The following is a 14373-nucleotide window of genomic DNA, read 5'->3' as shown; positions in this document are numbered from 1 at the left end:
CTCAGGGCCGATCTTCCTCAAACAAGAAAAGGAAGACTGACAACAGGAATTAGCTCAGGGCCAATCTTCCTCACCAAAAACAAAAGTTCAGGAGAGAAAATGATGGACTCCTGGATCCACCCAAAGACCCTCATCTGAGAAACATTATACTGCCTGAATCTTTTCTACTCCTGAAATAAACAGCCTCTTCCTTCCTTAGAGTCTGAGTCAGAGATTCCCTGAGTCAGAACTAACTTCTGACACTTCTTAATGGGAGAAAAGCCATATTTATAGCTAATGAATAAAATATTAGCTAACTATGCTAAGGACTGACAAAGATCCAATGCTGACTCCTGCCCTGGGACTAACCTGCTTTGCTCACACAAATAAGGGCTGTTTATTCAAGAAGGATGCCAGCCAGCTTGGTTCACACGAGAGAGTGATGACAAAGAATAATCTCCAAAGAGTCCTTTCACTGTTTGAAACTGAGGAGATACTAATACTCCAGAGATGACAAGGGATAGAGAGGCCAAGGGTTGAGGAAAGTAAGACTCACTGAGCATATTCTCTGTACTCTGTGCTTTATATAATTTATCGCATTTAGTCTTCATGACAACACAATGGAGTAAATATTATTGGGTCCACTTTACAGATGTGTATGTCAAAGCTCCAAGCTGTTAAATGACTTGTCTAATGTATAGAGGAGGGGTTAAAACTATGCTAATCTGAGTGCAGACATGTGCTTGTTCCATTACCCAATGCTGCTTCTCATATTTAACGCACAATACGAAGAAGCTCAGAAATGAAAATGGCTATTGTAAATGCACTGAGTTCCTTTAAGATGATTAAAATATATATCTATAGAAACACAGCTAAACTACAAAGGCTACTGTTTTGTGAATGGTGAGTTTCAGTTTAGAGAAGAACGTAGTCCTTAGATGTCTTAAGAACTATCATGTAAAGAAGAAGTAAAGAGAATGTCTATTGTACCAGCAAGTAGACCTTGGACAGCTGGTTGGGAATCTAGGGTAGGGAGCTCACTTTTTTTTCTAGCTTAACTTGAAGGACTTTTGGGAAAACAAACAACCAAGTATGTAAGCATACAGGTAAATATGTTTGTCTACTTTGTACACTTCTTAACCTATATAAGAGCACTTGGCATATGGTAGATGATCAACAAATATGTATTGAATGAATAAAATCTGCCCCCACAAAGAAAAACAGTGGACTCTGGGTAATGAGCTCCCCATCAACGGATTTTTGAAGAGACTAAGGTTTCAATCAAGGATTCCTGCCCTTGGTGGGAGGTTATATAATAGCTAAGCAGTCCTTGTTGAACACTCTCTAGATGCTAGGCACTGTGCTACAATCATTGTTTCATTTAACCCTCACCACAACTCTATCAATATCCCACTTTACGAAAGTAGAGACAGGTTTGTAGAGGTTAAGGCACTTCTCCAAGGTTAGACAGGTGTTAAGTGGTAGAGCTTGGATTAAAAAACCTAGGCTTTTGTTGACACTATGCTATATGGCCTGACTGCATCAGATAATCACCAGGGCCCATTCCAGTAATGAGATCTTACCTATTCTATTTCTAATCTAGTATCTGTATTGAAGATTAATACCATGAACATGGAAGATGTTCTTCCCAAACAAGTGCCAGTTCTCATGGAAGTTGTATCTAAGGCTGCTCAGCATCAGGGCATTTACTTGTTCAAACTAACTTATTGTTGACAAGATAAAGTCCCAACTCCTTAGCATGGCACTTAATGCACTTTAGGATCCAATCCTGTCTCTTATTTTGTACATCAGAATACGTTTTGGCTGCTTATTTCCTACTCCTTATTACCACTGCCTTGCTTTCAATCATACTCTATCTTTATAGTGAATATCCAATGGTCCATCCATCCATCCATCCATCTTTCCACGCATCCATTCATCCACTAACCAACTATGGTCACGTGTCGCTTAGCGATGGGGATATGTTTGAGAAATGCGTCATTAGGTGATTTCATCGTTGTGCAAACATCACAGAGTGTGCTCACACAAACCTAGATGGTGTAGCCTACTACACGCCTAGGCTATGTGGTGCGAACCTTATGGGACAACTGTTGTATATGTGGTCCGTCATTGACCGAATGTTGTTGTGTGGCACATGACTGTACAAGTTAGGAATGTGGTTATTTCTGGGAACCATACCGTGCTCTCACCCACATTACAGTCTCACAAGAGGGAACAAGTAAGTAAGCCTATTCAATTATGACCCATCATTGCAGAATGCATCTCAAGTTCTTTCGTCTTCTATGAGGCTTCCCCTGATTATCTTGCTCCCTCTTCATCTCTTTTGCTTTGCATTCTTGCAACACCATGGCCCATATCATAATTGAGGGACAATGAACCTCATTTCAATGACAGTTAGGTTCTAAAATCAGTGTGAGAGGGCAGAATCATCAAATTTCCCTTGTAAATCCCTTAGGGAGAAGTTGTCACACTAGAGGCTACTGTTTCCCAATACTTGCCCATCACAGCAACTTTATCCCCCACGTTGAAAAGAGTTCCTGTGTCTTTGATTAAAATACCAGAGAAGAAGTTGGCTTAGTTTAGAGCTAAGCTGTAGGACAAATGTATATCCAGCTAAACACTACAATCATAGCACACTCACACTCACTCTGAGATGCTCACAGGATGTGAGGCATGAGGGGACCAAGACCAACTCAGAGCACAGCAGCTGCACTGTCCCCGCAAACCATCACACTGGAGCCCATGCTCAATGAATAAATAGTGCAAATCATCACCTGAGCTGTCTAAATTGTCTTGTTCACATAAATGCACGTAGAATGCAGCTCCACTGACCTACCTTGCACCGGCATTTAACTCTTTCAAATAGACAAGTGAGATAGGAGTTCCTGGAGCTCGCAAGGCATGTCTGGCACCACACAGTCAGCTCCTTGTTGAACAGGATTTTCTTATCTCTTCCTTGGTGGACAAGATCCTCCGTGAATCGGTTTCTGTCTACGTCTGCAATCCCATTTCTTTCCATTCCTTACTATACTTTCTACGCTGTAATTCTCCCCAATTATTTCTGGTTTCCACAGATAAGACATGTCACTTCACATCTCCTGCCTGTGCCTGCAGTGCCCCTTCGCATGTTATCCGGCAAATGTTTCCCTCCACTCTCATTTCAAATGTTTCCTCTTCAGTGATAGGTTGATCGGATTAATGTTCCTATTCTCCACCTCTTCTGATCCCGACCCTTTGCCACATAAATTTTTGGTGCCCTCCCCCTCTGACTCTGGGCTTGGCCACGTGACTTGCTTTGACCAACAGATGTTAGCAAACACAATACAGCAGAGACTTGAATGTGCTTACGCAATTTGGCTTTTTTTTTTTTTTTTTTGAGGTCACATTGGTTTATAACATTACACAAATTTCAGGTGTACATCATTGTATTTCAACTTCTGTGTAGACTGCATTGTGCTCACCACAAAAGTCGAGTTTCCACCTATCACTGTACACATGTCCCCATCTCCCCCTTTTGCCCTCCTGCCACCCTCTTCTCCTCTGGTAATCACCAATCTGTTCTCCGTTTCTATGTGTTTGTTTGTTAATCTTCCACACATGAGTGAAGTCATACCGTAATTGTCTTTCTCCATCTGACTTATTTCACTGAGCATAATACCCTCAAGTTCTATCCATATTGCTGCAAATGGCAAGATTTCATCTTTTTTTTATGACTGAATGGTATTCCATTGTATTTATATACCACATCTTCTTTATCCATTCATCCATTGATGGGCACTTAGATTGCTTCCAAGTCTTGGCTATTGTGAATAATGCTGCAATGAACATAGGGGTGCATATATCTTTTCAAATTAGTGTTTTCATGTTCTTTGCATAGATAACCAGAAATGGAATAGCTGGGTCATATGGCATTTCTATTTTTAATATTTTTGTGGAATCTCCATGCTGTTTTCCATAGTGGATGCAACAATTTACATTCCCACCAGCAGTGTACAACGGTTCCTTTTTCTCCACATCCACTCCAACACTTGTTATTTCTTACCTTTTTAATAATAGACATTCTGACAGGCATGAGGTGATATCTCATTGTGGTTTTGATTTGCATTTCCCTAATAATTAGTGACATTGAACATCTTTTCATGTGCCTGTTGGCCATCTGAATATCTTCTGTGGAGAAATGTTCATATCTTTTGTCCATCTTTTGATCAGGTTGTCTGTTTTTTTATTGTTGAGTTGTATGAATTCTTTATATATTTTGGATATCCACCTCTTATTGGATACGTGGTTTGCAAATATCTTCTGCAATTGGGCTTATCTTGCTTGTCTGCTGTGACTGCTAGAACGTTCCTGGGCTAGCTTGCTGGTACATGATGGACTGTGCTAAGTCAGGTTGCCTCAGTCGTCCCACTCAAGGCAATCCCATATCAGTCAACAGCAAGCTGACCCCCAAACATGCAAACAACCCCAGCCAATATCAGCAAAGCTGTCTACGTAGTCCGCAGTTGACTGCACACATATGAGCAAGCCCAGCTGAGAGCTGCCCTGATCAGCTGAACCCCACATTCATGGTATTTGCTCCTGAAGCTTTATTGTCTTTTATTATGTAGTATTACTGTAGCAATAGATAAGTGATACATCTTCTATAAAGACTTTCCTGATCCTCCCAAGAGAAGGCGACCACTCCCTCATTTGTGCAACCTCTGAATCTTGTACCTCCCTCTATTACAAAACTTAACACTCTCTACCATTATAAACATTTGATGAATGAATAAGTAATATGATTATGTATTTTTATGTTTGGTTCTCCTTCTAAGACTGACCTTCTTGAGAACAGGAAATCTTTGTGAGGGAGGTGAGGTAGTATAGTCAAAGTAGTTTGGGCATCCCTGTTGGTACAGCCATAATGGAAAACAGTATGGTGCTTCCTCAAAAAATGAAAAATTGAACTACCATATGATCCAGCAATCCTGCTCCTGGGTGTATATCCAAAGGAATTGAAATCAGTATCTCAAAGAAATATCTGCATTCTCATGTTTATTGCAGTATTATTCACAATAGCCAAGATATGGAAACAACCTAAGTGTTTGTCAACAGATGAATGGATAAAGAAGATGTGGTATAATACACAATGGAATATTACTCAGCCATGAGAAAGAAGGAAATCCTGCTGTTTGCAACAACATGGATGGACCTTGACGGCATTATGCTCAGTGAGATAAGGCAGACAGAGAAAGACAAACGTTGAATGATATCACTTATATGTGGAATCGTAAAAACTGAACTTGTAAAAACAAAGAGTAGAATGGTGGTTACCAGGGCTAGGAGGTAGGGAAATTGCAGATGTTGCTTAAGGGTACAAACTTGCAACAGTAGATAAGTTCTGGAGGTTTAATGCACAACATAGTGATTATAGCAAAAAAAATAAAATACTGTATTATAAACTTCAAAGTTGCTAAGAGACTAGATCTTAACTGTTCTCAACACAAAAAAGAAATCAGAATTATGTGAGCTGATCAAGATATTGGCTAATGCAGCAATCATATTGCAATATGTAAATGTGTCAAACCAACATGCTGTGCCCCTCAGACTTACCCAGTGTTATATGTCAATTACGTCTCATTAAAAGAATATATAGTTTGGGCACCTCTGGGTTGGAGCCATGGCTCTGCACATGGCAAACTGTCTGAGCCCAAGTGTCTTTGGCTGTACAATGAGGACAGCGGCAGCCACTCTGCAGCCTTCTTGAGAAAAGGGAACGAGAAAATCTGTACAAAGTAGCCGGCTCAACGCCTGACATCAAAGGGAGCAACAGACAGTATTTGGTTGAGTGACTTAATGAACTGATACTTTCAAGGCAAAATTCTTAGAAGGTATGCACCAAAAATAGAAGGTCCTTTGTCCCATTATCAATTGCTAACATCACACCAGCTGCCCACAGCGTTCTGTGGCCTCTAATTCGACTTGTTACCATGGAAGCCAATGTTTCAATTTACTGAACTCAACTGCATAATAAATAAAAGGACCTTTGAGGCCGGTCTTTGCAAGTGAACCTCAGCTTGGTTGGTAAATGCAGTTTATTTAATCCCTCATTTAAAATAAAGTTGCAGTTTGTTGCGTATAAATCAGCTCTTCCTGCAACCCTTCTGAGACATCCAGACACCTGGCTTGTGCTAGCTGTCCGCTCTTGGGCGCGCTCGGCAGCCCGGCTGGTGGGCTCCCCTCCTGCACAGTTAAGAACCAGGTACTCACCTCCCTGGAGGCAGGTCACCTTCTTCCACGGCGTCTGCAAGGGCAAGAGGCAAAGTGAGAAAGAGGTGTTATCGGAGCCTGAGGAAAGCAAATATGTTAGTGCAACGACCTGACCCCGAGACAAAGTGAGGAGTGGCAACTGCCCTCTGCCCCAAGCCTCTCCCCCGACCCCTGCCCGGGCACCCAGGCCACTGCCCCTCCTGCACCGCAGCACTCACCCGCCCCGTATGGTGCTTATTTATGGTGTATGCTCTTGTGTTAGACTCTGACCTCCCTGAGCCCCGGAACTTCTGTGGGCTTTCTCTCTTGATCACTTGTGTCTATCATAGGGCCCGGCAAAGAGAGTGTAGCTGCTCAATGTCTGCCTGATATCACTTTTTTGAGGGCTTACTGGTATGCCAAGTCACTTTCCGTGACTCATGTCATTTATCCTCACAATCATCCTATGAGATGAGTGTTACTGTCATCCCCATTTTACAGATGAGGACAACGAGGCTCAGAGAGTAACATGCTCATGCTCAGACTTACAGAGCTGCTGAGTGGGGAGCTGGGATTTACAAAGCCCATGTTATTACAAAAGACTTAGTACTTTGTTCTATGTTCTCTGACAACCTTCTTCCCTCTCAGAGAGATGGTCTGAGGCCTGAATTATTTAATGTTTATAAAAATCACACTTAGCTTTCACTGATATGGAGGCGGCCGTATTATTCAAGTATACTTCTAAGAGCTCTACTTGTCTATACAGAGTTTTCTTTCAGGACAAGACTTAAGATGACTTGTAGCAATGGTTCTCAAAGTGTGGTCCCCGGGCCAGCAGCATCAATACCCCCTGGGAACTTGTTCAAAAGCAAATTCTCAGGCCCCCAACCCAGACCAGCTGAATCAGACACTCTGAGCTTGGGGCCCAGTCACGTGTGTTTGAACAAGTCCTCTAGGTGATTCCGCTGCATGCTGAAGTTTGAGAAACACTGAGTTAAAGAAATTTAACCATGAGGTTGCCCAAAGCAATCAAAGCAGCAATCAATGAAGTAAGAATCACTGAACTAAGAATTAGCTCTCTCAGGGACCATCCACCGGCGCTCACCGCCACAGTAAACAAATGTGAACACTGCACTACATACCGCCCCAAGGGGTCGTTCACTCATGTGTCATCACAGCAAACATAGCAAGGCTGTATAAAATGTCAACAGGATCAGACTGGGGGGGGGGGAGTGGAGAGGGCATAAGGCGGTGTTCCTTTACAGAGGAAGACCCCAAATGGCTTCCAAGGATGCTTTGGTTCCTGGAGAGGACCGGGTGGTGGGGTGGGGGTGGCACAGGAGTGGGGGGTCCCTCATTTATTTACTGGAGGCAGATCATGGAGGCCTGCGGGACCTGTAACGATCGCAGGTTAAGTCCACACTGACCTTCCTCCTTTTTCCCTCCCTCCCCCTCTTCCACGGCACTGGTTGTGTTGACAACACAGGCTTTGTAGGGAGCACAAAGGCTCCCTGCCTTCCCGCCTGGCTACTTTTCCTTTTCTTCCTCTTGGATAGATTCCCAGTGATCAAATGCCCTGCTCTCAGGGGAAGCCGGCTGGCCCAGCAGCGATAAGGGGCCAATTCCCGCAGATCTGTCATTACTTGGGCAAGCTGCCACGGCCTCTACGTGAGAACAAGCAGTGATAGATGTCCGGCCCTGCGGAAAAGCAGTTCGGCACCGTCACCTGGGAGATGACGTGGAGAGGGAGGTGACTGGGGGTGCAGACACTGGAGCCCTGACTCCCACTGGCTGGCTGCATGTGGGGCCTTGTGCATTGGCTTACCTTCCCTGTGGGTCCTGGGTGCAGCCGCTGTCCGCCTCCGCCTCCGCCTCTGCCTCTGGAAGTCCTGGAGGTTCACCAGCGGGGGCTTGGGCGGCTTTCGGGGAGGTGGACCCAGGGACTCCACGGAAGGCAGTGGCTTCGTTTTGGGAAGTTGGTGATGCCTGACATCTGGCTGTTTTTCTGAGCACAAATAGTCCAAAATATAGGTTATTATTATTTCCGTTTTGTGGCTTGTTGGGTGAAACTGACGAGTTTCTTTGCTTCAGTCTCACTCTCTGCAATCTATTCTCCACCTAGTAGCCAGTGTCCTGACCAAAATGCAGATCTGATCTTGTCACCATCCTGTTGCCCAGAGGACGAATTCCGATCTCCTCAGCATGACATCCACTCACTCCTCCTCAGCACGGAAACACCAGGCAGCCCCAGTCTCCATTTCCAGGTCCTTTTCTTACCACCCTTTACCATCCTACTTCCCCACCTTGAGCCCAGACATCTTTCACTCACAGCACTTGCTTCTCAGTTTTCCAGATTTGATTTTAAAAGTCTTAAAAAGCTCTCATATATCCAAAATTTCGTTCATGCCATTCTGGTTCTGGAATGCTGTTCCCTCACTTCTCTCTTGGCGAACTTTGACTTATTCCTTAAGGCCCTGCTCCGATGACACCTCCTCTAGGAAGCTTTTCTTGCTTTCTACCAGAAATCAAGGCCAGAATCAACCACTGTCTGTTTTGTATCCCCATAGCGCGTCATTAACATGGTGCTGTGGCATATTGGAGGGCTGGTCCATCTTCCCACTGAATGTAGGCTCCTTGTGGGCAGGGACTAGGCCATATTGATCTCCTGGCACCAAGCACAGGCCCTGCTTCAGAGGAAATGGACAAGGACTCTTCTCTGAAAGGACTTTCAAGCACTTATGGTGGGCTAACAACATGGGGGCCATGAAGAGGAGAAAGACTGGATCTCTGATTTCCAGGGCTCATAGCCTAGGACAGGCTCCAGGCTGACTCAGTGGTACCTGGGCACCTGTGGATTTTGTGTCCCGGAATTTCATATATTTTATCCTTCTGCACTAATAAGCCAAACTCCAGCAGCAATTTCAGTATTATATATGAAAATCAAGTCTGCCTCTTATACTGATGATAGCATGAAACCTTGTATTATTCAAGTGCCTAGATTTTTGACTCACATCACACAGTGGTTGACTACATGGTAAAACTAAAGAAGTTGGCTAGTGTCTTACAAATACCTCAGTGCAGCTTCCTCCAAGCCCTGCTGACCTCTGCCAGTGGGGAGGGGGCTTCCCTCTTGCCTTGCCAGCAGGGGTTACATCACTCAGGGCCAAAGCTCCTCTCTTCCTGGCTTTAATTATAAGTCACAATGTCAGAAATTTCAGTCTTTATCAAGTTAAGGAGAAGACATAGTGAAAATGAATGATCACTTGCTAAGTGAGCTCCTGCTTTTCACCAGGCACTGTGCTAAGCGATTTACATGGGTTATCTCATTTAATCCTCTCAACAGCTCCAGCAGGCAGGTAAGTAATCCATCCGTTTTTCTTTCCTCACATCTATCCTTCATCCCATTCATCCTCTCTTCCTTCCCATCCCTTCATCAATAATTATTTATCTACTATATTCCAGGCATTGTTCCAGGGGCTGGGGATAGAGTTGAGAAAAAGAACAGATATAGTCCTAGCCTCAGGAATTTTCAGTCTAATAGGAAGAGACTGATGATAAACATGTAAACAAATATACAAGATAATTATAGAGATCTGTCAGTTCTATAAAGGAAATAAACCAGGATGATATGAAAGAGTGTGAATGCATGGAGGTGAGGTAGTGGTCTTTTTAGAAAGAGAGGCCAGGGAAGGTTTATCTGGGAAAGTGTCATTTGAACTGAGACTTAAATGCACCCGTAAAAAGGTCAAAGCAAAGAATTTTCTAGGAAGAGGGAACAGCAAGTGTAAAGGTCCTGAGTTATAACAAAATCTATTTAAAGAACAGCAAGAAATCCAGTGTTGACTACGGGCTGGTGAGCCAGCGGAAGAGAGGCCGGAGGTAAGTCAGAGACAGAAGCAGGGACCAAAAGAAGCAGAGTCATGACATCAGTCAAAAGTCGTTTAGATGCTATTCTAAGCGCAAAGAGAAACCATAGAGGATTGTAAGCAGGAGATCCATCCATCCACCCATCCATGCAATCATTCATTCAATCATTCAATAAATAGTTTTTGAGGACCCACAGAACCCAGCCTGGCTCTTATATGTGCTTCATATGTTCTTATACGTGGTGGTAGAGAAGTTTTTATTCTCATGTAACATATATTTTACTAAGGTAAACAAACAAATACCTAACAATACATCAGGCAGGGATAAGTGATAATGAAGAAAACCAAAGTAATGTAAGAAGGTAGAGAGGGATGGGGGTGGGGTGGCTATGTTAGACGGAGTCCACTCACAGCAGGTGACACTGAGCAAAAACCTGAGGAAGTCAGGGAGCGAGACATCGAAGACCTGGGGGAAGAGTGTTCCAGGCAGAGGGATAAGCAAGAGCAAAGGACCTGGGGTGGAACCAGTGTGGTATATCTAAGGAATAGCAAGAAGGCCAATGTGGTGAGAGAGGAGAGGGTTGGAGAGGTAGCTAGGGACTAAATCACATGAGCCACCGTAAAGTGGCTGGAGTTGAATTTGAGGAGAGGAGTGATGTGATCTGAGCTGTGATTTAGAGGATCGCTGTGCCTTAGAGGATTGCTGTGCCTGCTGGGAGGAGAGCAGAATAGAAAAGGGCAAGAACGTGGAAGCAGGGAGCCCAGTTAACCCATTGCAGTGGTCAAGGCAAGAGATGACGGCGGCATGGACATGGACAGAGGACAGAAATGGACAGAAGTAGATGGATTCAGAACGTATTTTGGTGGTAGAACCAAGAGCTTGGATGCAAAGAAAGAGGGGGAGAGAGGAATAGAGCATGACTCCTAGGTTTTGGCCTGAGCAGACAGGAGGGTGGTTGTCTGTTTACCAAGACGAGGAAGATTGGCAATGGATCTGATTTATAGGAGAGCAGACCAGGCTCTACGAAGTTAAGCAGATTGCCCAAGTTCATGCATCTTGTAAGAAGCAGAGCTAGGATTCAAATCCAAGTTTGCCCAAACTGTCTCTCAATATAATTCCAGGAGATTAATCCCTTTACCCAAACCTGAAATTACAATTTAGCAGATGGGCCTAGAGTATCTGTGCTGGAGTTTGGAGCAGACATTGCCCAGGTCACATATGTGAGCATCCCAAGTCAGCCAGTTCTAAATTAGGCAAACACAGTGACCTCTCCCCCTAGGCCCATGGGGATTAGATTTCTTACCTGGGGCCTGGCTGATGAGCTCACTATCATAGATAGGCTGGCAGGTGCTCTCTGCTGGGCTTCTCTCAGGACTGGGGTTTTCTAGGCTCTTCTTGTCATGTTGAGAAAGTAGAAAAGTAGGATCTTCAGAGGCAGCACGTGATTTTCTTTGGGCCATCAAGTGCCTCTGGGAAGGAAGGGTCTGGGCACCTTTGGTTTCCAGCTTTTTCCTGGGCTCCTCTGGAGTAACCCCCATGCTTTCCTGCTTTTCTAGATGGATGGCCCTACTTCCACAATTGGCAAGAAGAAAGGCTGATGACACGTCATTTTTCTGAGATGAAACCTTCTCCCAGTTCCAGAGCTTGTCTCTGAAGCTACTGGTCACCATTACTTTCTCATTGGTTATCTCAGCATTTGACTGATTCACGTCTAACAGCAGAGATGCCTTCTGTGAATTTACTGCAGAACTAGAAGAGCCTCCTGGAGGTCCTGGGGAATCAGAACATTTCTGAATCTCACTCCTCTGGGCCAACTTCATTTTCTGGGGTTTAAAAGGCTGGGGTTCACCACTGGGACAATATGGTGGGGACTGATTGTGGTTGGATGAGAGGGGTTTCCCATTGGCCAAAATCCTTGTGGGCTGTGTGCTTCCAATGTCACCCTTTTGAGAAACACCTCCTGGGAATTTAATAACTCCTGGAAGAGCCGATGCATCAAGCTTCTGAAATTTGGCTTGAAGTTCCTTGAAGTTTCTTAACCTTTCCTAAAGCATAAAAGAAAAAAGAAATGTCTCATTATTCTAGGGAAAAAGCAGCATGATTAGCTGACTTCGCTGTGGATGCTAAGGTGCTCTAAGTGCCGATGTCAGGTCATCCCCTAGCTAATGACCATGAGCAAGTAATGCTATTGTCCATGCGAGATGGAGTGAAAACAATTGTTCTCTTTGAAACCCTTCAGATGTATTTAACATAACATATAAAGAACACTCATAAAGGAGATAGTATTAACAATTGCTGATAAATCCCTTGATGCAAACTTTTGATAGCTCCCTGCTGCCTACACAAATAAATTCTAAAGCCCTTAGTGTAGCATTCAAGCTTCTTTGTGATGTGGTGGGATTATGACCTCCAGCCAATGGTCAACTCAGTTACCCTTAAACCAAACACGATCATTTGCAATTTTCATAGAAAATTTGTACTTTTCACCACCCTGACTTTGCTGATGTGTTCTCGCTTCTCAAGATGTGTCTCCCATCTACTTGTCAACTTCTTTCTTGCAACTTCACCACCCACCTTCTCCATTGATCTCTCCTGGGGTTCACAGGTAGAGCTAACTTCTGCCCTGTCTCCTTGGGGCTTCCATAGTACTTTATAAGTTGGCCATGGAACTTAACACCGTGAAGTGTGGAAAAGAGCAAACTTTGGAACCAGACAGGTCTGTTTTCAAATTCTGACTCTGCTCTTTCTCATCTAGGCAAACACTTTGGGAAACTTGGCATTACTAGTGCAGTCTCCTCAGAAAAATAAGTTCCCAAGTGGTAGAGGATTAGGGATACTCTATGTGAAGCATCCGTCACAGCGCCTGACACATAGTAAGCCCATGATAGATAAAAGCTATTTCTAAGAGGCCAGATGACCCTCTTGTATTTTTCACTGCCCTTGGGAGATTGTGTTCTTCCTTCTAAATTCAGCTCAAATTCAGTATATGAAAAGAGTGGGAGTAATAGCAGCCTAACCCTTGGGGCAGAGGAAGGAACGTGCCCAGGATCATACAGTGAGTTGGTGGCTTACGTAGGCACTGTTAGGACTCCTGCTCACTACTTTTCCCACTGCTCACCCCCTTCTCTCACCAGATCTGATTTGTTTTGATATAGTGCATTTGGTCATCTTTTGTCTTCACAAGAGGTAGGAGGGTGTGGAGGTCGAGGGTGGGAGGACATCTAATGGAGCCATTTCCAAAAGTAAGAGCCACCATCTTCTCCTGATTATCTTAAAGGTCTCAATTTCATGCATTCAACCTCCGTGCCAGTGCCTTCTGCTTTGCCAGCTGAGGAAATGTTGGGTGACCTTTCCTCACTGTGTTTACAGTTGACTCACACCTGCCCTCTGAGATTTAGGAAGGGAGGGAAACTAACAAGAAGCACGAAGCAGGTGTCTGGGAGCTCTTTCTCTGTCTCTGTCTCTCTCTTTCTCTCTCTCTCTCTCTCTCTCTCACACACACACACATACACACACACACATACCAGACACACATTTATAGCTTTCTTCACAAATTGCCAAGGGTTGGTTTCCTATATTTCAACCAGCAGTCAAGTTAATTCCACTACACTTTCTCTCCCCTGATGTGGAAGAAGCCAGCACTGGGCATGGAACCAGGAGATCTGAGTATGAGGCTCAGCCTCGCCACTTTCTAGTTATGTGCCTTGGACAATCCACTTCCTTTCTCTGAGTCTTCTTTTCCTCACTATAAAATGGGACTGTTTGATTAACAGTTCAGCCTTATTGTAAGGATCAAATGAGATAGCAGATGTGCATACCTCAGTGGTTAATATTTTTTAAATTGCGGTAAAATACACACAACTTAAAATTTACCACCTTAACCGTCTTTAAATGTACAGTAGTGTTAAGTGCATTCACATTGTTGTGAATATCCAGAACTCTTTTCACCTTGCAAAACTGGCCTCTATAGTCATTAAACAACAACTCCCCATTCCCCTTCCCCCAGCCTCTGGGAACCACCATTCTACTTTCTGTCTCTAGGAACTTGACTACTCCAGGTGCCTCATATGAGTGAAATCATAGGTACTTGTCTTTTTATGACTAGCTTGTTCCACTTAGCATATCGTTCTTAAAGTTCATCCATGTCATAGCATATTACAACATTTCCTTCCTTTTTTACAGCTGAATAATATTCACTGTACGTATAGACCACATTTTGTTTATCCATTCACTCATTGAAGGGCACTTGGGTTGCTTCTACCTTTTAGCTGTTGTGAA

General features: G+C 43.9%; 1 protein-coding gene across 2 annotated transcripts in view; it reads right to left on the bottom strand.

The window, feature by feature from the left end:
* The window catches only part of FYB2 (FYN binding protein 2), a 116476-nt gene that overhangs the window by 71322 nt on the left and 30781 nt on the right, over positions 1–14373 (bottom strand). For both annotated transcript variants that reach the window (XR_011436334.1, XM_070259876.1), the window contains exons 2-4: positions 11399–12140; positions 8054–8233; positions 6250–6283 (exon numbers count right to left, since the gene is read on the bottom strand). Coding sequence is in view for 1 of the 2 variants with exons in the window: in XM_070259876.1 (XP_070115977.1) it covers positions 6250–6283; positions 8054–8233; positions 11399–12140 (956 nt within the window). In the remaining variant the exon portion in view is untranslated. The remainder of the gene's footprint in view (positions 1–6249; positions 6284–8053; positions 8234–11398; positions 12141–14373) is intronic.

The sequence above is a fragment of the Equus caballus genome, chromosome 2, assembly GCF_041296265.1.
Source record: "Equus caballus isolate H_3958 breed thoroughbred chromosome 2, TB-T2T, whole genome shotgun sequence".
In the NCBI taxonomy this organism is placed as follows: domain Eukaryota; kingdom Metazoa; phylum Chordata; class Mammalia; order Perissodactyla; family Equidae; genus Equus; species Equus caballus.
Note: the sequence above shows the minus strand (reverse complement) of the source record. Positions and strands in the feature narration are given on the sequence as shown.